General features: G+C 44.7%; 1 protein-coding gene across 1 annotated transcript in view; it reads right to left on the reverse strand.

Moving 5' to 3' along the window:
- The window catches only part of ACBD6 (acyl-CoA binding domain containing 6), an 81,257-nt gene that overhangs the window by 34,786 nt on the left and 24,954 nt on the right, over positions 1–21,517 (reverse strand). The window contains exons 4-6 of the mRNA XM_042033862.1: positions 20,737–20,819; positions 10,842–10,947; positions 4,403–4,492 (exon numbers count right to left, since the gene is read on the reverse strand). Coding sequence (XP_041889796.1) covers positions 4,403–4,492; positions 10,842–10,947; positions 20,737–20,819 — 279 coding nt within the window. The remainder of the gene's footprint in view (positions 1–4,402; positions 4,493–10,841; positions 10,948–20,736; positions 20,820–21,517) is intronic.

Genomic DNA, 21,517 nt, shown 5'->3' on the forward strand with positions numbered 1-21,517 from the left:
CCAGGAGCCCTCTGACTCACCAGTGCTAGGATGCAAACAGAGGAGGGAAGTCAGGAACTTGGAGAAAGACAACCTGGAGAAGCAACCATGCTCCTCCTGTTACTCTAAGTATCTTTAAAAAAAATAAAAAAGAAAAAAAACCCGATTCAACTCAAAATATGCTGACAAGCATCACCTCAGTGCATAAATATGACTGAGCAGCCTTGCATGAATTGGTACAAGATACAAATCCAGCACTGGCACCAAAAATCAACCAATGCTCTCTGCAGACAGCATTGACACCAGAAATTACAACTATATAGGAATGAATAAAATAAACCCCACATATACTAACAACAGATTTCTTAACCTGATGATTTTCAGCTTTCGTCTCAAGTTTCCTTCTCAAACACCTGAAGGGTCCATGAGTGACCACTGAGAACTTGCTGACCAGTGTGTTTAGTGCCTCAGTGCACTAATCTGCACTTTATTGGGAAAGTGAAAAGTCAGCAAATAAAAACTGAAGATCAGTTACAGCTTTTTTCATCCTTTTAGTTATAATTACAGAAAAATTTCAGCACAGAAAATTATTACCATAACATTGATAATTGCACAATGATGCAGTTTAAAAATCATAAAATACTTAAGATACAGTTTAAACTCAGCAGCTCTACCACGTGGATATGTATGTACACAGCCCTTAATGATCCTGTGTGTCAAGTGATACCATTCCCTTTACAGCTCACAGTATTTATGTTAAAACTTGCTCACGTGGCCAGATAGGCTTGAAAAGCTCTACCACAGTAAGCTGAGTTGCTTAGCACCACTCCAGGATAGTTCCCCATACACTCCCAAGGGCATGCATGAACACGTGGATTATTATTTTGGAGAAAGGAGCACCCACAAATGGAACAAAATGCAGCCACGGAAAGTCCAGGAGCAAAGCCTGTGGTCTACATCCCCCAAAACCACTGAAGGAGCTCCTCTGAAAGCTGCTTGAGCAGCACCTCGCATCCAGGAGGTGCTCTCCCCATAGAGGAAAGCGGTTTTCCTTTGTTGCTCATCCTCTGCAAGGAAAACTTGTGTCTTCATATGTTTTAAAGCTAGAAATGGGTATTATAGTCATGTTGCTGCACTCCTTTGTAACTGTTATGTTACCACTGTGTTATGCTTTTACCATAACATGATTATCTTTTACCATAACTTTATGTTACCAACTGTTACCTTGCTGTTTTAGGCAAACAGTTCCAGTGAAGGAGGCTGTTCTCAGACTGAGCCCCAAGCTCTGGGTATTCCCAGCAGAGCTCCAAAACACCATCCCACCACCCACTGCGACATGGCCTCTGGCACTGAAGACTTAGGTAATTCAATTACACAAATGCCCCTTCTCAACAAAGCAAAGCAGCCTGTTGCCTTTCTGTATCCCCTCGCCCATGGCAATTGCTTTACCACCTCTTTTCAAATGTGCTATTAGAGCTAATTATGAACAACCAGAGCATTCAGTGGCTGCAGCTGTTCAGTGACATTAGTGAAGCACCCTTTGGAAACTGCAGCACCACTGTTAAAAAACAGAGCACAGGCACTGGATCACTGCAGTCCACAGGCATGGGTTATTCCCAGAATTAAAGTGGTTTTGAGCATGCTACAAGAATGAGCAGAGCCAGGAGACCACTCTTCCTACTCCTAAAGCTGCCTGTTTATCAACAAAGAGCAATAAGTTGATTCTTGCAGACCCTCTTGATCCAGAGACTTTGACAATCGATAGTACAAAGGTAACTAAAATAAGGCAGCAAAAAGGGATTAAGGCACATCTGCAGGCACAGTGAACAGGTAAGACTTGCTCCAGGTCACCCAGCAGAGCATCACTGTCACTGCCTGCTTAGGGCAGCTAAATCCTTTAGTGCACTGCAGAAGAGCCAAGATGGAAGAACATTTATTAAGAAGGTAATGGAAGAGAGTGTAAATCTGTCATGCTGTTTGACTAACTTTTTAGAAGCATACTAAAACATAGGCATTAAAGAAAAATTGGTCTGTAACATTCCTTCACTACCTGCTCATAACCCTCCTAATCCCTAATTTATTCTTTATGTCTCACGCTGCCTGCACGAAGGTGCTGCTGCAAAACTGAACAAGACAGAAGAACCCCTGAAGACCTGGAGAGGCAGGTGGGAATCGTGGAGGCTGCTTGGACACAGGTGTGAAGGGAACCTCTGCTGGGAGCACATCACTCTGGAAAAACAGCATCACCCACTCAGCAGGTATTCCCTCACACCAAACCCACTGCTCTTTGCAGCCCATGCATTCACTGACAGTGCCTTCGGTAATGTCTCATAGCAGGTGCTGCGGTGTTATGGCCTGTTAGGAAGGCAGTTTCTTCCTCTCACTTTTTCTTCTGGTTGCTCTTTAAATTTTTCCTGCTTTTGCTTTGGATGTGAATTCTTCCAGGGCAAAGGTCAAAAAAAAAAAAAAATTTTTAAAAAGGAGAAATAAACATTGTCACAAAGTCTTGAAATGTTATTGCAATTTATATATGGTTGAGAATAAAAATGTGTCTGCCTTCTCTGGGAACACACCTACGTGCAAACAGAGACCTTTATAAAAAATTCTCCTTTATTACCTTGGTGGGGAAAAACATATCAAAGATTGATTTTTCTTTTTATGGCTATTATTAACCTTTTGTTACTGGCCAAAAATAATCTGGTTAGAAAATGTGCAATGCATCAAAAAGTAAAGAGAAGAATTTAACAGAAAATTAATGCTCAAAGGAAAAAAAAATACGATGATTCTCCCTTTGCTTTTTCTTCTAAGAGTCAGACTTTACCTCCAAAGGAATGAGACAAGTGTCAAAGAGAAGAGATGTTTCTGAGAGAACCCAGAACCATCTCCCAGGCTGCCAGGGCGAAGGGAGTGGGCAGCTGCCTGATTCCACTCCTTCCCAATTTCAATGCAAAGCTGTTCTTGCCTGTGTCCAACACACCACTCACTAGCTCTGTCTGAAAGGAGATGGACAGGGCGTGCAAAGCCCCCCATTTGCACTGGCTTCACTCTATCCCTCTTCTCTGTAGGGAAAAACCCCGATAAAATCCATTACTACAACTGAAACCCTGGAGACCTAAGCATGAACATACACATCTCATCAGCCACAGCAGAGCTGTGCTTTCTCATTCCCGTCCCACTAGCAGTGCTGCCCAGGAAAGGGCAAGACAGACTTTTTTACAACAATTTTATGTGTGTGTAAATACCAACACAACTGTCTGTAGCCTGTGAATGCTACAGCTCTGCTGACAAGCCTTCAGACTGCAACTCTGCTTCAGATCCACCTCATACAAATTCCCAAAGCATCTACTGAAGGCTGCTCAGATCTCACCAGTGAGAGCTCCAAGGTTCATCAGCAGAGGTGTATCTATGTCCAAGCTGGGAAGGGGAGCAGAGCCAGTAAGCGCCATGATGGTAAAGTGCAGTCAGTCGTGATCTGACAGAAGTATGTTGGACAATTATTTCTGAACACAATCACATTTACACAGGCCAGCCCTTAACTACAACAAGCTGACAGAACTGAGGGTGTTGACTCAGGAGCACTGGCAGACCCAGGATGACTGGCTGGAAGAAACCATTTGCAAAGTGGTTGCTGAACCAGTTTAGGTCAAAACCCGCTCAATTCAGATACCCTGAAACTGGTGTCAGCTAAGCTCAGACACGTGGGCTGCAAACCTCAGTGGCTCAAAATTCTGTTATTTTTCTCAGGTTACCTTTTTTGGATGTTCTTACAAGAGAATCCCAGAATGGTTTGGGTTGGAAAGGACATTAGAGATCATCTAGTTTCCAAACCCCTGCTATGGGCAGCAACACCTTCCACTAGACCAGGCTGCTCCAAGCTCCATCCAGCCTGGCCTTTGAACACTTCCAGGCATGGGGCAGCTACAGCTTCTCTGGGCATCCTGTGCCAGTGCCTCGCCACTGTCACAGGGAAGAATTTTTTTTTCCGAATATCTAATCTAAACCTACTCTCTTTCAGTTTAAGTCATTCCCCCTTGTCCTGTCACTACATGATCTTGTAAACAGTCTCTCTCCATCTTTCTTGTAGGTATTGGAAGGCTGCAATTAGGTCACCCTGAAGCCTTCTCTTTTCCAAGATGAACAACCCCAATTCTCTCAGCCTCAGAGGAAACGTGCTCCATCCCTCTAATCAACTTTGTGGCCTCCTCTGGACTCGCTCCAACAGGTCCATGTCCTTCCTGTGCTGGGGCCCCAGAGCTGGATGCAGCTCTGCAGGTGGGATCTCACCAGAATGGAGCAGCTTTTCTGTGATAAATACCCTGAGAGAACTTGCTGTGGAGTTGTGGAAGACTTCAGTTTCATGGAAACATTTGGTCAGGAGGCTGCATAAAACATCAACCCAGTTTACCTCTGTGTTCCTTCTTACCTGGATGTTCACGTCAGCAGCGTTCTGTAGCAGTACTGAAACCAGCTCCTTGTGTCCTCTGTCACATGCCCAGTGGAGCAGAGCCCGGCCCTGAAACAGCCAGGAAAAAAATAACAAACCCAAGCAAAAAATCCCCATGGAAAATCAGTCTTGCTATTAAGTAATAAGCACCAATACCAAAATTAACACAGACTTAAAAAAAAATACAAAATAATATTAGTATGCTACTTACTACTGCTGGTGATTTGGACTTGCACAATAATGCTGGGAGCGTCAAAGTGACACACGGTTTAATTTTTCATTAATTTAGCACCAAACCCACAAGCCAGCAAAAAATTCAGAGGGGAAAAGCAGCAAAGTATGAAACGCAGGAGCCAGGATATTATTTGTTTTCCCATATAGATTTAGGATTTTGGCACCTCTGACTTTTCTGAGAGCAGTGGCTTACACAGCAAGGGTCGGATATTCAACGCTGCCTAAGTCACCCGGATGCAAAGTCCCCAAACAGCTCATTCCTCTGGCAGGTCTGAAGCACTCAACCCACGGGTCCTGCCTCTGCTGCAAGAGAAGACTGAAACTGGGTGTCTGGGCAGGCACCCCCGACGGTCCTCTCTTGGGCAGGCTGCTGCATCCACGCCTCCAGCCCCTCCCAAAACTCCAGTTTTCTTCCCATCCCCTTTCTATAGGTGTCTGCCACCATGAGATGGGATGCAATGGAAGTTCAGATCTTCCTGCATGCCCAAGGACGTGGGAAGTAGCTTAGGATCCCTGAGAAATGTAACTCAAAGTAGTTTGAGATAGCAAACAAAGAAGAAAAGCTTCTATGTACACTTAGTAAATTAGCCTTAATGTTCTATCAGTCTGTCCTGATTTAGGACAGCACACGTGCAGGGGATTCCTTGGAAATCACAGATGACCAGATATCACCCCCCTCAAGGTGTGACACCATCAGACTGACCTGTGTTTTCCAATATGCCATGGAAAACAGTCACAGACCCTCACAGAAGAAATCGTTTAAATTAGCCCATGCCTGGTCATAAATCTCTTGACAAAGCAGTGGGGAGCAAGGTGAGCAACTCATTTATCTGCTAATGGGAACTGTGAGCCAAATTTCCCGGCCATGGTGCTAGAAAGCAGGAGGAGCAGAAGACACCTGTGACCAAAGCTCACACTGCTTCTGCTGGATATTCCTGGGCAGGGCAGCAGAGGTAGAGCATGATTTTAAGTCAGGAAATGCACACTTTTTGACCCAGCAACTAATTAATTTTTGTAACATGTAATTTTAATGTTACACTAATTAACCTTGCATTAGAATGAATTTTCTGACAGTGACTTTCCATGGAAGCACTGATGACATCCACAGGCCATTTAATGATTCATGTTCTTGCCCTCAACACCACTATCAAAGTCTACAAGGGGGAAAGAGTACAACTTAAAATAATTGGTAAATATGGAGAGATCTTTAATTCACATTTAGCAGCCTTAACTCATCTCTGGACGGGTAATTACTTAAGACCTAGCATTTTGGTCGGACAAATACCAACTTTTTTCATAGCACAGATGTTTATGTCAAAAGAAAGAGGCACATCTGCAATATGCACAATAGCAATAAATACTTCAACAGATGATTTCGATGTTTTGATGTATGTGTAGAGGAATAATATTGCAATTATTCAAATGCATTGACTGTACAATTACATGATAAAGGCACTTCTACCCTTTGTATCAAAATTCATGCTACAGATTAGTGGCTAAAATATGTTGGTTTGCAATTGTCTCTGGACAAGGAGAATCTCATTTTATTGGTGCTGAACTTGGCTGAGAGCAATAAGGGAAAGCCAACAGTTAATTGTGACAGCTCAGGGTACCAGAGCACTGTGCAACTTGTCCTGCCTATGATACTGGAAGGCTGGTTCTGCTACACATGGTGCCTTTTGAACAGGACAAAACCCTGAAGCCTCATCATCTCTAGCCATTAAAAATCTCCTTGTGCTATTCGCAGGAGTATGGATTTCAAGTCTTGGGCCAATTCCACTCTGGGTAATTACACTCTGCTTACCTATATATTTTCTCTGCAACTCTAAATGGATACAATATTTTCTAATTAGTGCCTTAAATGGCTCTGCATTGTAATTGTACACTATTAAACAGCTGACACGTTCCACCCAAGAAATGTCTGCAGCATGCTACGCCCTCGACATGGGGTGCAAGGGGCTTTGGAGACCTTCTGTGCAAGAGCACACTATGGATGTGGAAGGAAAAACACCTGCAGAAGAATCTCAACCCACTTACAGCATAACAAAAAGCACTACTAAAAAATTGGTATTTAAAATGGTTGGACTCGATGATCTTAGAGGTCTTTTTCAACCTTAACGGCTCTATGGAAACTAGATAATATTCACTACTATTTGCAGGGCATCAGAAAAGTCAACAACAGTCAACAGCTCTAGCTAACATACTTAGGCAGATACACAGCTACAAAACCCACTTGTTTCCCACGTCTTTCTTAAAATAAACCTTAGTGATAAGACAAGCTTAAACTGAACATACAGTCCCAGTCTTTGTAGAGCATGGATATCACCTCTGCACAGCTGCTGCTTTATATCAGCACATAGCATGTGTTTGTGTGCTTAAATAACGTGGCAGAAATCTTAAGGGCCACAGATTGAGCTTTCCCAAAACAATTCTCACATGACTATGTCATTAAGCAGTGAGAGACTCAAAGCAACATGAATAATTTCACGTAGGAAAGCGCTGCAGCAGTGAGGTCTTGACTAGACACCATCAAACATCAAGGTACTCCCTCCCTGCAATTCAAACACAGCAGTTGGTGCAGAAGTTACTTGAGAGGATGCATTTCCCCCTGCCTTTGAAGTATTTAATAAAAAAAAAGCATAAAAATAGCCCCAGTGCACTAACCCTGCCTCTTAAATCTTCTGTGCTTTGCTTGGCTAACCGCTGCCAGCTTGGCCAGCTCCTGCAGCAGTTTCTCAAGCCAACATCACATCAATTCTGCTCAGCTCCAAGTCACAGGGTGTTCACAAACAAAGCACAGGACAGGGATTTGTCTCCCATACACCGAGTCGGCAGACAAATGGATGGGAATGATTTTCACATCAATTAGCCCGAGCAGAGAAAGGGGAGAACAAAGCCAAACTGAATGGATGTGCTACAGCCTACAGCCACACCTCTGGGCATGATGTTTGCAGCTGTAATGGCTGGATAGCAATGAGCCACTCTAACTTGTAGCAAGTGTTCTATTAGCAGTAATTAAGAAAAGACAGATACCCACAGAATGGCTGCATCCCCCTGTGACAGCAGGAACAGCGAATGGAAGGGTTGTTGCAATTATACAGGTAAACTCAACTTGGAAGTCAATCACTTTCAGAGCTCTGAAACGTTTGCTGAAGTTTTTCTAACGGGAGAAAGCCTATAAATCCAGAAGTATGTGACCCTTCTTCAAATCCATTTTCCCCTCTGTCCTTTCCTTGGCAAGCTGGCACCAGTTTGGCACTTGCTGTCTCAAAAGCATGAGGATCGGGGACTAAGCCTTTCATTAAAGCTTTGGCAAGGGCTTAAACACTGCACACAGGTAACATACTTGTTTACTGGGATTTATCCAACAATTAAATAAAAATTATCTAGCTACAACTCCCACAGCTCTTGGCACAAATTACAAAAGCAACTCATCTCTGCCTTTGAGCAACTCCTGGTTTGTTAGAAGTTGAAGAAGTACCATTTTCAAATAGGCAGCAAGTGAGCCACACTCTCAGGATGTGCCTGGGGTGACTTCACAGCCACAGTTCATTTCTTATTCCATTAGTCCTGCTGACATACAGAAGGAAAACAGGTTGCTTTAGCCTGTGCTACTTCTTATAAGTGAATGCAAGTGATTCTGTTGAACTCTGGGCAATTTAGACACGGTAAATGGAAGCTTGTACACGATTACTGTCATTAGATTCTTTGTTTAATTCTAAATTGAAGTTTATCATATCCAAGCTGTTAGCAGGTATGCTGGCTTTAATGCTGCACATGAAGAGCTTTACTCTCGTGGGGAGAAGGCCACTTATGCTTTGGAAGTTTCCCAGTGCACCTATGTAAACCCCAGAATCTTCTGCTGCCCTTGCTGAAATCCTTTTGCTTTGCCTAAGTTGGCTCATCCCCACTTTACATTTTTATTCTTGATTTCTTTTCTCCTTTCTCTGACCTATTCCAGGTTTGCACAAAATGGGAGGATACAATTAGATCTAACAACTAGTACTAACATATCACATAAAAGTAAAATCTAAACACCCTACAACCCCAGCCAAGTCTTTATTGTCCAAGGAAAGGCTGAGCTGAGCGTCTCTGCAGCTTAGCATGAGACTATTTGGTGCTTCAGTAGATTTTGTTTCATAAAAAGTTAACTCTTTGCATGTACCCTGCTGGTATTTTAAATTTATAGGGATTTAAATCAAAGGATTGGCAGCGTGAATGATGTCCAGAGGCCAGGTGAGGCAGCTTTCGGATTTGGCAGGAGGTATTTACACAGTAACACCAAAATCCTTAATAAAAATGACAAGATTATGCTTAAGAACACTTCACGAAAGGCTCAGTCTGGGTTACCTCTAGTCTAAAATGGGTCCTAAAACTTCAATCAAGCTGCATGATATTGGAAAATAAGCTACCTCCCAGACTGGGAAGAACATGTTTGGATACCAAACAACACTGGTGATGGTTTCAGATCCTTAACATATAATGAAATAACTATTTCTTTCTGATTTTTCCTTTTGGTACGCTAGTTTTTTGCTTTTTGGACCAGTCAGACTCAGCATAAGGAAGCAAGCAAGCAGTTTCTAAAAAAAATAAAACTTACTTCCCCTATTTGCCCATTTGTTGGGGTAAACCAAAATTGTTGAAGCTGTGAGAATTTAATCTCTGGGAGAGTTTTGCCCCAGTGGGAATCCTCCCACAAGTCCTTCACAGGTAGGAAGATGTTTTTGGCTCCTGCCTGTGCTGAAGCAATCCCATACTCTGCAACAGCCATGTGCTAATACCCATTAGTTAGAAATAGGACTTCTTTTACATCTGGGACTCATGGATAATTCCCAAAGAGGAAGTCATCTGGTAGTTTTTACATAGTTTAGATATTTCAGCTTCCACAAAATATTTTGATTTTTTTTTTTTAAACAGTATTTCTTTGGCTGAAAACAAGCTCAGCTGCTACTTGAACAGAAAGGAAGATACAAGCTTCTGAATGCTGCTACCTACAAAAAGCACCTTGCCAGTGGAAACAAAGCAATGCTAACATGCACTTATTGCAAGCATGTGATCCTAAAAATGAGCTTCTATTAATTAACAGACTCACGCTGTATTTTCTGTGGGACTGCCCTGGACATCTCCTTCTGTAAGCTGTGCTCAGCAGGAGGATGGAGCTCAGGAACAGCACTGTTGCAGTGACTGTGCGGCACATGACAGTTTCAGTTCATTGAATTTATGATGTGAAATTCCAACTCTGATTGTGAACACCCTCCCTCCTCTCTTCTGAAAATTAATTCACATGAATTCCTGATTAATAATAAAAGGCCCTGCCATCAGCATTCAGAGCCCCAGCCGGGGCTGTCATGGCTCAGAGGGCAGAAATCTGCTTAGAGCTACAGCAGAACCCAACTGAATTTGTGGCGTCTCAGTCTATGAATGTCTAAGCACTTCATCTGTTCACCAAAACACAGCCTGCTGGAAGGAGCTGTGCTCAGGCTGGACCAGGGGCAGGGCTAGGTGGCAGAGTGCAAGCAGGGAAACCAAGGTGACAAACCTGGTAAGGCCACAACTCCTGAAGGATGAACAGGAAACTGCCCCCACCAGCTGTTTACTGTTACCAAGAAAAGGATGAAGCCAATTCACAGTTTTAGACACAGTTTTTACTTGCCTGTATTACCTCCCCGTGGGGAAATGGCGTTTTGAGTTTGGTGAGCAGAGAAAGACTGGACATTGTCAGTGTTTTTGTGAAGCTGGAAAGCCAGTGTCACTCACTTGCCCTCCATCTGAGAATGATGAAAAGCTGGCGGCATGTCAGAAATCCTCCTTCAACCTGAACAGACTTCATGGGCCAAAAGAGCTGCTTTCCTCACTTTCTACTTCTGTTTGACCACATTTAGTGTACAAAGTGAGGAAAGGGAGGTACCCAGAAGATCTTACCCTGCAAGTGGCAGATGGTATTGCTGAAAATAACATAGAAACTAAGTTTCTGATCTGACATGCTACAGCCCCACAGTCAGACACACACACTACCAGAAATCCAGGGGAAAGCTGTTTTCAAACAGATTACCCTGTCTCAATGACCAAGTGTTTGTCCAACTGCTGTAATAACAATCCTAACCCGGGAATTTTAAAAAGGAGTAGCACTGAATTAATATACAAAACAGATAAAAGATTGATAGTCCTTATCTCTTCTCCATACCTCCTCATCTGTGACGTTCACATCCACTTTTTTTGATTGAATGGCTTTGGTTACATAGTCAATGTTGTTCTCTCTGCAGTAATCAAAAATGTTCTTGTCCTCTTCCCTATTCAGGAAACAAAAGCAAAACAAGCACGATGTTACTGTGCAACACAAAGGCCACATGCACACTATATGCTCTAACTTTGTTACAGATATACAGTGCTGTCACTGGACTGAAACAGGTATCTAGTACTGCACATGCAGAATAATGTGCTTTCCCCCCCACCCCCAGGTTAAGAAACAGAAGATCCTGCTTCCCAGAAAAACCAAGGTTGTTTTCAACAGTATTATGTCCAGACAAATGTCAGTTTATTCCCGTGAAATGACACAAGAAATGTATGAAGTTAGCCAGAAAAACCCATGTTCAAGTTCTGGTATAAATCACTGCAATCCCACAGAAGAGCAAAGGCTAAAGCCGCTCTTCTTGTAAGAGCCGCTCTGGGTCACACCAAAGCCCCTTCCAATGCCATCCATCCAGGACAGAGGCCACTAACGTGGCTTGGAGAAAACAGCAGGACCAACAGGACACCTGCAAGGCAGTCTGTCCCTGGCTGAACACACATTGGATCCTGGATATTACACCAGCACGTGCTCACTCAGGACAGCTTGCAGGCAGAAAGATCAAATGATGGCGTCACATGCGCTTGAGTCACACCTACAGCTTCTCTTACAGCAAAAAGCAATACTCTGGCTTCAGACACAGTAAAACTTCCATCCTTACCTGCCAAACAAACAGAACCTCTAATGAAGTTAAGATCTTTCACAGATTCTTGTAAGAATAACACCTCTAGGCATAAATACAGTGATACCACTGTGTTGCTAGCAGGGAATAAAGAAAATAGGTCATAGGTTTTCCAGAAGTAAGCCAAAAGTCCACATAATCCTCTCTCTTTCTAGTTTCCAGATGAAAACCATGGTTCAAGTGAGCCCATCAGCATTGCTATGGGACTTGGCAGCTTCACAGGAGTTAAACACAGAGTTGTTGCCTCACACAGACACCCCCAGTTTTCAATCACCTTAACTAGAGACCTTCTGGATGTTCAGCAGAACTCAGACTGACAGCCCCAGTTACTCAGAAAGGAGCTTGCTGGAGCTGGCCAGACCCACGAAGGAGGTCAGTGTGCTGTGGGCCTTCTGAGCAGGATAAACAGGGCAATTTGAGAACTGAACCCTGGTGCTAAAAGGCAACAATACTTCTGTTCATCTGCGTTGCTTTGAATTCGAAGGCTGAGGAATGCCAGGAAGGAAAAGTAAAATCTAGATAACACTTGCATTTCTGAGCAATGGGTTACAAACAAAAAGTGATGCTCTTTGAGCTGCAGTCCCCCAAAAATGAAATGCCAGCAAGGCCACGTCCTCTGCTCCCATCAGGGCAGGCAGAGCGCCATGACCCAACTTTGGCTTTGCCTTTTATTGTTCTTTATCTAGCTTACTGACTTACACTCTGATTCTTCAGACCTCAAGCATCTGTATCTTGCCTTGGTGCCATAAAAGGGTGGGAAAAAGCATGAATACTTCCTTCAGTGGCAGATCACTGCTTTCTCCAAAGAAGTCACTTCCTCTGGCCTCCCTCTCACCTTGCTCCCTCAGCAGCACCGTTCTCCAGCACACCACTCCCACTCTTTGTACGCCGGCAGTCCCTGCAGAGACACCTGAGCTGCACCTTTCTAGTGAAGAGCTGGGAGCCACACAGGATTTCACATCTGTGTTTAGGCCTAAGGACACTACAGGAGCCCCCCAGTTTCTTAACCAGTCTGTCATGAACTCATTCGTTGGAGGTCTCACCCGCTCGTTACACACAAGCTCCTGGGAATCAGATCACTGCATGCTTTAAATGCAATTACCTCGAATTCCAGGAAAAAAAGAATCTCACAGCGGGATTGGAAAAGGCAAAAGCTTATACTGCTCGAGATGGAGCTTGACAGACTCATGATGGAGGTCACAAGACATGCCTGCCCCTGCTAACAAGGGCTGATGTGATATGCTGGGAAGTCCCTCCAGTCCCACCTTGTTAGTCCAACCTCTCCAACACAACCCTGGCTGCCGACAGCAGCCTTTTGGGAGAAGCTGCTTTTCAGACAATGCAGCACAGGAACTCGGTTCCCCACAGCCAGCCACACCCCCCTCATTTACTACAGATCGCTCTTTTTTCCGTAACACCAAAGCAAACCCCAGTCCCTTCTCGCTGGAGAAGCCCACAACCATCCTCAGCTGCTCCCGGGTGATTTTCCATGTCACATCCAGGAGCTCAGGCTGTGCCCTTCCCTCCCTGGCAGCGATGCCACCTGGTCATTCCACATGCTGCAGAGCCCCGACAGACCTCACAGGGCAGCACCAGAGGTACCAGGAGGGACATGGCAGCCATAAAGCACCTGACTGTGCTCCACAGGGAGCATCTGCAGGGTCTGTGCCAGCAGGGAGGGCACAGCAACCCTGACCTACCACGACCAGCCCATCTTCCCACCACAGCCTCCAGACAGGACTTTTAAAGTCATTTCCCAAGGACATTACTGTCTGTAAGGGGAAAATGACCTGACACAGCTATTTGGACATGATTTAGTCTTCTGGAATAACCAACTCTGCAAATGCTCTATATATCCCCATTCCAAAAAACCACTTTTCTTTCAGAAGTCTCCACAGTGGAATTAATCCAGAATACCAATTTCCCCACCTGAAGATAAGGTTTCGGGAAATTTCATTCTTCTACTCTGCATTTATTTCTCAATCTTTACACCACTCCTCTGCTCCTGATGCCCTCCTTTAAAAAAATTAAGCATATATTATATCCAACTTTCCTATAAATATTAACAAAGAGAAACAAGCCCTTTCCAGTCACAATGAGAACATTTTGCCTACAAATAAAATAGTCACAGGAAGCTGCACTCCAGACATTTAAAACAATCTGATCCAGCTAAAACCAGGAAGGGAAACCGAAGAAAGACCTCAGAGGAGTTAAATCCAGATTTTTGGAGGGACCAATACTAGGGAAGACATTCTTCTTTAACGGTGTGAATGGAATAAAGACAAATTACTGTTATTTGCTGACTCTGCATTGAAAACCACACAGGACAAATGAGAAACGGAGCTTGAAAACTAGGCAACTCGGTTTTTTCCCCTTCCTTTATTTTGCATGTGTGTATGTGTACATAATAATACCTCCACTGGAGTAGCTACAGGAAAAGAAAAAGGATGCAATGATTTTATCAGACCTGTTCCTAGCAGGAACTTGCACTCCTCATAAAAATGGTAAGAGCCAGCAGCAAGGCCCAGAAACTGGTAGAAAGAGGCAAAAACCAGACAGAAACACGTGAGAAATACAGAAGTGACAGTGCAAAGACATGCTCAGATAATGTCATGGTGGAGAGAACCCATAGCATTTCCATCAGTACTTTCTGGAAACACCTCAATTTACATAAAAAATACAGTATTCAGGACATCTTCAGATGGGAAACACCATGAAACTCAACCTAATGGAAATGTGCACCATAATGTAAAACCTGTAGCTAAAAGGAAGACTTGGATGCAATTTTCTTTCCATGTCAGATTATTGAGGCAAAAAGGAGTCTTCAAGTCAGCAAGCACTTGACTGTCAGTAAAGGCAGGTAGAGTTTTTACATCTATTTCCTGAGGACAGCCAGAAGGTTTCTCTTCTCCCTTGCTGATGGCCCCCAAAGCTATTTCCTTGTGCTCTCCCCCATCCCCAGTAAGAGATGGTAATTCTGATTAAAGGATGAGTTGAAGCATACCTGTTGCCTGCAAGTAACACATGGGCAGCTTTTTCCATCCTTGAATAAAAGGATTTGGAAGAACCTAAACCAAGACATCTCACCCCAAGCTTGGAAGGCTTTGCAAACCTTCTCCAAAAGCTGTCCAAAACACACGCGCTGAGCCAACAGGTTTTAAACAGCTCATGGAAGAGATCTGCTGCCAGTTGATAATTTCCTTCTTATCTGGAGTGCTGTAAAGCTCCTTGCTTTCTAAACAGCACCAAGGCTGCCACTGAAAAGGGCAAAGAAGAGATTTGAAATTCACATTATTTTACCCTTGCGCACAGAATACCCCCCAGGTTTGTCCCGTCCCCATCCTCCCCCTCCGCAGGTTACCTCAGCGCAAAGCTCAGGGCAGAGGGCTGAGACCAGGTTCTACTTTGGGCATCGTCTCCCCTTTTCCTGGGGCTGGTCCAAGGCACATCCCAGTGGGTTTGCTGTGGAGTGGCCCCGGGTGCCGCTAACAGGTGGCTTCGCCCATGAGCTTGGCACGGCGCTGCCGAGCGAGCGGCACCGCGGCGGAGCGGAACGGGACGTGTGCGGGGAGCCGAGAGGCACTCGCAACACTCACTGTTTATGTCGAGGCCCCCGGCCCCGAAGGGACCCATTTTCACATAATCTATAATTATCTCTTCGCTTTAATCGCCTCGTCACTTCGGAGGCTCTCCTGGGCACAGGAAGAGGAAAAGCTCATTAACTGAACCTTTTCTCCTCTCTCCAGCCACCCATAGCTTTTAATTGCTTGGTGTTGTTATTATCTATCAGTGCAACTGGGATCATTTTCATAAGAAAGGGTGGTGGGAGGGAGGGAGGCAGGAGCGGCTCCCTGAGGTACGCTTCACAGACAAACCTTTGCTTTCTCAATTATTTATGCCAGCTGAGGTTTTACAAGCTGAATAAATCCATAACTCAAGTTTATTTTGAGCCGGCAGGCCGTCCCGAGGGAAGTGTTGCCCACTTGCCGGCACACTTGTGCGCTGTCCTCCGAGAGCCGCCGGGACAGAGCGGGACATGTGTCATCCAATTCCCCTCGCACCGCACGCGCCTCGCTGCACCCGCGGCAGCACCGGAGAGGAGGCGGCCGGGAAGCGCCGAGTGGGAGCCGCCACCCAAGGATGTGCTCTCCCAAAGGGAAGGCAGGCCCGAGCCAAGCCGCCCCTTTGCACAACAAAGCAAAGCCCCAAGGGTCACTGCTCCGGGGACGGTAAAAAGGGGGGAAGCAATAAACTTGGCAATCATCTTGAAGTCAAAAGATTGGCCTGCTGAACATCACCATGAGAGCAGCCCTTTCTAAGCAACACTGACCTGAAAAGCCCCCAGCCCCAGCTGTCAGGGCCTGCAGGTGTTGTGCTTGAGAGGCACCACGGCTGAGCACACTGTGGGCTGCCTGGGCTCCACAGAAGCAGGAGAGCTCTTCCACAGGGACTGCACAGCCCAGCATCTACGCGAGTGACAGGCATCTGTGGCACAGCCTCCCACACGCACTACACAGGCATCTGTGGCACAGCCTCCCACATGCACACCAGCCCATAATTTCCAGCACGAATGCTGGCTCCCACATCTCTGCAGCCTTACACTCATTTCCAGTGCTGGTGTTCCCAAAAGTAGAGCTGGAAGGAGACAACAAAACCCCAACCGTGCTCTGGAGCACTGGGCTTGTCTCAAAAGCCGTCGCTGCTCTGAAGCAGCATCCTTGCAATGGATGCTGGAAGCAGCTCTTTAAAATTCAGCAGCCTTTGTGCCTGACCACATGCAGCGACCTCTGGTATTTTCTGCCAAAACAGTTCATTTGTCTCGCACAACAACTAATCAATTCCCAGGGCCATCCATCACGGGGGCTCGCGTGAGCCGGCCCGGCAGCGGGACCAGATGGCGGCTGCGTTAGTGGGATTAATACAATTCTGATGGATTGCACAGCATCAGGCAGGTCCCGCACACCGGGGGGCCCGCGCCGCACCCACATCCCAAATGCTGCCCCGCTCATGACTGGGGTTGCTCCCAAATGTCCTGGGGAAGGGTGGCCATTTCTACCAGAAAAGGGCTTCTCCAGCGTCCCTCTGGACGGCAGAAGTGTAAAACACAGCTCAGGAAGGCCTCTGTGCTGACTGGTGGATGTCATTCCCAAACTGGTATGCCAACGCCCTGAGGAAGCAGCTCATGGCAGAGTGCAGGAGGGCTCCTCCAGCAGAAGTGGAAAGGGACACGGATATTTGGCAATGTTATTTCTCACTCTCCACCCGCCAAATCAATGTATTTGTTTCCTGAAAACACTTACAAACTGCCTACGCCTTGCCTTGGCTTTAAAAAATACTGAAGAATAAAGCTGAATTTCCGAGGCTACGGTATTTTTGGCATATATCTCAGATTGTGTCCTGAATGAGATTTATACTGGTAACACATGAGTCAACCTCAGATCACCGCTCATTTCCCAGGTTTGCGAAACTCTAATTATAGTGCTTTGATCATGAAAGAGCTCTACTACTACTTCTTTGTTCTGGTAATAAGACCAGAAAAGAGACATAAAGCTTTATGAAGCAGCAAAAAACCCCACCAAATCATCCCACCACTATACCCAGCTGAAATCACAGATAATTTCTAAATTCTTCCTTCCAAGGGAACCTCCGAGTCCCACCATCAGTCAGCAGCACGCAGGAGTTCTATGCAATGCCCGACGGGAGATAAGTGATTTGCAGAGAAACCCAGAGGCAGAGCACTATGCTAATACATCCTGCAACTGCTCCCCATTACTCACTGGGGGTGCTCGAGCTCTTTATTGCCAGGCTTTATTAATGACTCCTAATTGATGACCGGTGCCCAGTACCCCAAAGTAAATAACTGCTATGCCTCATTAGCTCGAGAGACCTTCTCCTGATTTGAGGGCTGATCTACGAACACACAAATTGCACTGATTTAACTGAATCTCTTTCTAAATTGATTTAATTAGATTGGTATAACCTGTTTCTATGGATGCTCTTGAATTTATTTGGAATCAGTGCAATGTACTGTGAGCCAGACTGACCATTTTTCTATCTTGTTCTCAATTAGAAACATTTGAGATAATTAGTGATAAGGGAAAAAATCGGCCCTGGCACCATTTGAGTTCCTCCTGCTGCTGATCCATGCTAGGGCAGGGTATGGTAACTTCACTTTGTCCATCATTTCCAGATCTGCACCCTAAACCCCGAGCATTTCATTCCACAAAAGGAATGTAAGCATTATTTAGGCATAATTTTAGACACTCAGTTTGAAATCAATGACACTGCTGCTTTGTTGCTAACTACTGCTGATGGCAAACTAGGGGTATACTCTATTTAAAACAAAACCTCTTCTCTTCATACAACACAGCAACAGCTTGGAGGGCTTTAATCATTTGATAAACTGTTCAAAAGGTTCTGACAAGAATAAAACAAGTGAACCTGCTCAGGTGACCCTTCAAAACCCTGCACCTGCATTCTTGTCTACCTCCTGGTGCAAGGTGAGTTTGTGACGATGCTGGGCTCCAGATAAATTAGCAGCCTTTTCCTGCCTTTGGATCAGCAGAATCCTAAAGGGCACGTGGTGGGCTGTGTTTGGCAGAGTAATACCTGCTGAGAAATTGCTTTCAGCAATCTGTCAGGATGCAGGGCTGATGAGGAGTCGAGTTTTAGTTTTTAGTACACAAAATAAGGGGCTTTTCTTACTTATTCTGGGCTTCTTTAGTGATCCTGTAACAAGAAAATACTTATCCTTTCAACAGGCCTGGGAAACAAACTAAAGTGGTTTGATTTCTATTCAAATTTTTGCAAGCTTGCTGTAAAGCTTCAGACGACCCACCATGGACAACTGAGGCAATAAAAGAGCCTGTGTCCAAGTTTCTTTTCTCAGATAGCAGGTTTTGAGGCAGCACACACGTACACACCGAACGGACAGCACAGGACTTACCCAGAACTACCAATGTGTTTATCAACCTTGCCTCAAGCTAATCAGTTTTCTTTCCCCTTAAAATTTTTCAGGTTCTCCCTCTACAGAAAATGCCTTATTTTTTAATGATAACATTCTCTTTTATGAAGTATTACTCAATGCTAAGCTTATGTTTTTTTAAGTAACCACTCGCAGCCTCACAAAAGTCACCCTTCTCAGGTACAACTATGGAACCAATTCTCTTGCTCTAGACAAACTTGGACACCAAACCCAATGTTTAGAGCCACTCCTCTTTGGTTTGTCTGCTTGCAGGTTTGGTACCAGAGCAATTTTGCTTTTTAAGGCTATGCTTTTATTAGCGGAATTATCATACTGGAGATGTGCCTATACTTGCATGTTTATTCCTGTTCCAGGAAGAGAATGAACGGCAGACAAAAGAACCAGGAAATCTGAAGCTGTACAACTCTGTGTGGGTAGATGACGGTGACACTTGCTCGCTCCTGTCTTGCAAGAAAGACACTGATACCTGTGAGTCAAATGGTGCTAAGGGACTACGTGAGTTTCCACTCTGCCAGCAGAGTCAGGACACTTCATTCAACGACCTTCAGCAGAATCACCCTATTCCAGCTGTGCAGGAGACTGCACCTGCCCGCAGCCTCATTTGTAAGGACAGCTGGGCTGTGCTAAACCAACAGCACCTATGTTCCTCAAGGTATGTTTGGAAGAAAAGTATTTGCAGCTGTACTCTTGGAAATAAAAACAAACACATGAAAAGATTTAGGCTGGTCAAGCCAACCAGAGCAAACTCTGTTTTTCTGTACATTATGCTGCATTTCAAACCCAAGAAAGGGCACAGGCAGTACTTGGGATAACCAAGACTCTGACAGCACTGTAGGGATATGCTCCACCCCCAAAAGGAGAGCTTGAGCAGGATTTAAACCACAAGGTCACACCGTGAGATCACGGATGTTGGCTGAGACCTGCACTGACAGAGCAGGGACAAAAAAGGAGCTGGTGGCCAGCAGAAGTGCCATTCCTCAAACAGTGTGTTAAACCAAGGTCACACCTGACCACCTCTGCTCAAGGTCCAGGGCAAGTCAAAGATGTGCTGGCTCTCCAGGCGAGGGAAGGAAGCTATTCCTGGCCAAGTACTCCACTGCATGCTAAAGTGGATTGCAATCCCGAGGGAAGTGCCTGCACTACTGCCAAGCACACAAGTGCCACCCTGGCTGCTCACAGCTGCTGCCTCCGCTCCTACCTGAGCTCCTTGCAAAGGGTTTGGAGCCACCTGGACAAGATTTCTTTTCCTGAGTTTGTGGCAACACGTCAAAGAAACACTGTGCTAGAGTTTTAACCCTTTAGCTAAGTGCTCAGCTGGAGACTGCGTGTCCAGAAATCAGTGTTTAAATTTCCTGGATCTAAAAAGATGCAAGACATTCATTAAAAAATGGGATCATACACACATAAAAGGGTGACTGCAACATGACAGCAAACACTGTCAAAAATTTAGTCTTCTCTGACTGCTCATTTTAACTAAAAATACAATGCAGTATTCTGAAAGTTCCTCCAGAAAATGATTTAGTTATTGGAGTTAATACTATACCCATGACTAGTTGTCTGGAACAGTAAAAGAATAAACCAAACAAAACCCATCCAGGTGTCCTTATTCAGTAGCTAATGTCACTTTCTACTTGCACCTTGACAGTTTTAAGTAGCAGCCACTCTAGTTCAGTAAATGCAGAGCTAGCTTTTCTTGCTGCAGAGCCTGGAAAAAAAATTAATTTGATATAAGGCACAAACTCTCCCTGAAGGCAAACATTGTCCAACACTAAAACCTTCACTGAACAGTCCCTAATGAATGTATTGGTAAAGAAATTACTGTTTGAAAAAGGCAGTGCCTGAATAGCTTCCTATTAAAAATATCCAATATTACCTTTTTTTAGCCATATAACTGAAAAATGGGAAGCCTTGCCCTTCCCCCACATCTCGCGCTAGGGAAAGGTTACTACCTGGCAATGATACAGGCAGATATTGATTTAAATGATTATGGACCTGAAAAGTTCTTTCCTGTCATTTATTATCCTGTTGCAGTTGCCACCACACTTGTGCAATATTAAAAAAAAAAGCTTAACAAAATGACATTAGAAAAACACTTTTTTTAACCGAATTCCAGCACAGATAATCACCTGATTGTTTCTTCTTGATATAATGAGCTGATGACTGGGCCTCCAAATACAGTTTTGCTTTCCTTTCCCCTCTTCTCTGTTGTCTGAAAGAAAAAGAAAAATTGGTCCAGCATCCTGACTCCCACTGTGTTCCCAACTCTCATTCCCAGCCCTGGCCCCTCAGGACCCAAAAGCTGAGCCTCTGTGAGGCAGCATAATATTCTGTTACTAGATTGCAAAGCTTGCCTTTATAAATCTATTTAATATAGATTTAAAATTAAATTTTATAATGGGCAGCATTTCCAAATGATTTACTCCCAGGAACTCTAGGATTCTGAGTGATTCCCACCATAATAGAAATGAACAATTAGAATAATGATTGATCGATGCGGAGCCCCAGGCCTACCTTTTCAAAAAGCCATCCTGCAGCTTGGGATCTTCAATTGCCTGATTTTACACTGATGCCAGACCTTCAGCAGGGGTAAGTGCCTGCTGTCTGAAAGCCTGGCCCAATTAGGGGGTGCAGGGAACCAGAAACCCCAACTCTTCCACGGCATTAAGTATTCTGGTGTTCAGGTAAGCAGTCAAAATTAGTTTGCAATTTGCAGCAGCAATTCCTTGCAAAACCTGCCCATTAATTGCAGCTTGCCATTTCCAGTGGACAGGTCTGGGGCTTTCTGTGATGGCAGAGTGTCACACCCAGGGTGAAAAACATCAGGAGCAAAGTCCCAGCCTCTCTGTAGCTGCCATACATAGAATCACAGAATCCTGGAATTATTCGGGCTGGAAGGAACCTTAAAAA

Source organism: Corvus kubaryi, unplaced genomic scaffold (genome assembly GCF_017639235.1).
Source record: "Corvus kubaryi isolate FWS band 111438036 unplaced genomic scaffold, C.kubaryi_AGA036_p1.0 37361, whole genome shotgun sequence".
Lineage (NCBI taxonomy): Eukaryota > Metazoa > Chordata > Aves > Passeriformes > Corvidae > Corvus > Corvus kubaryi.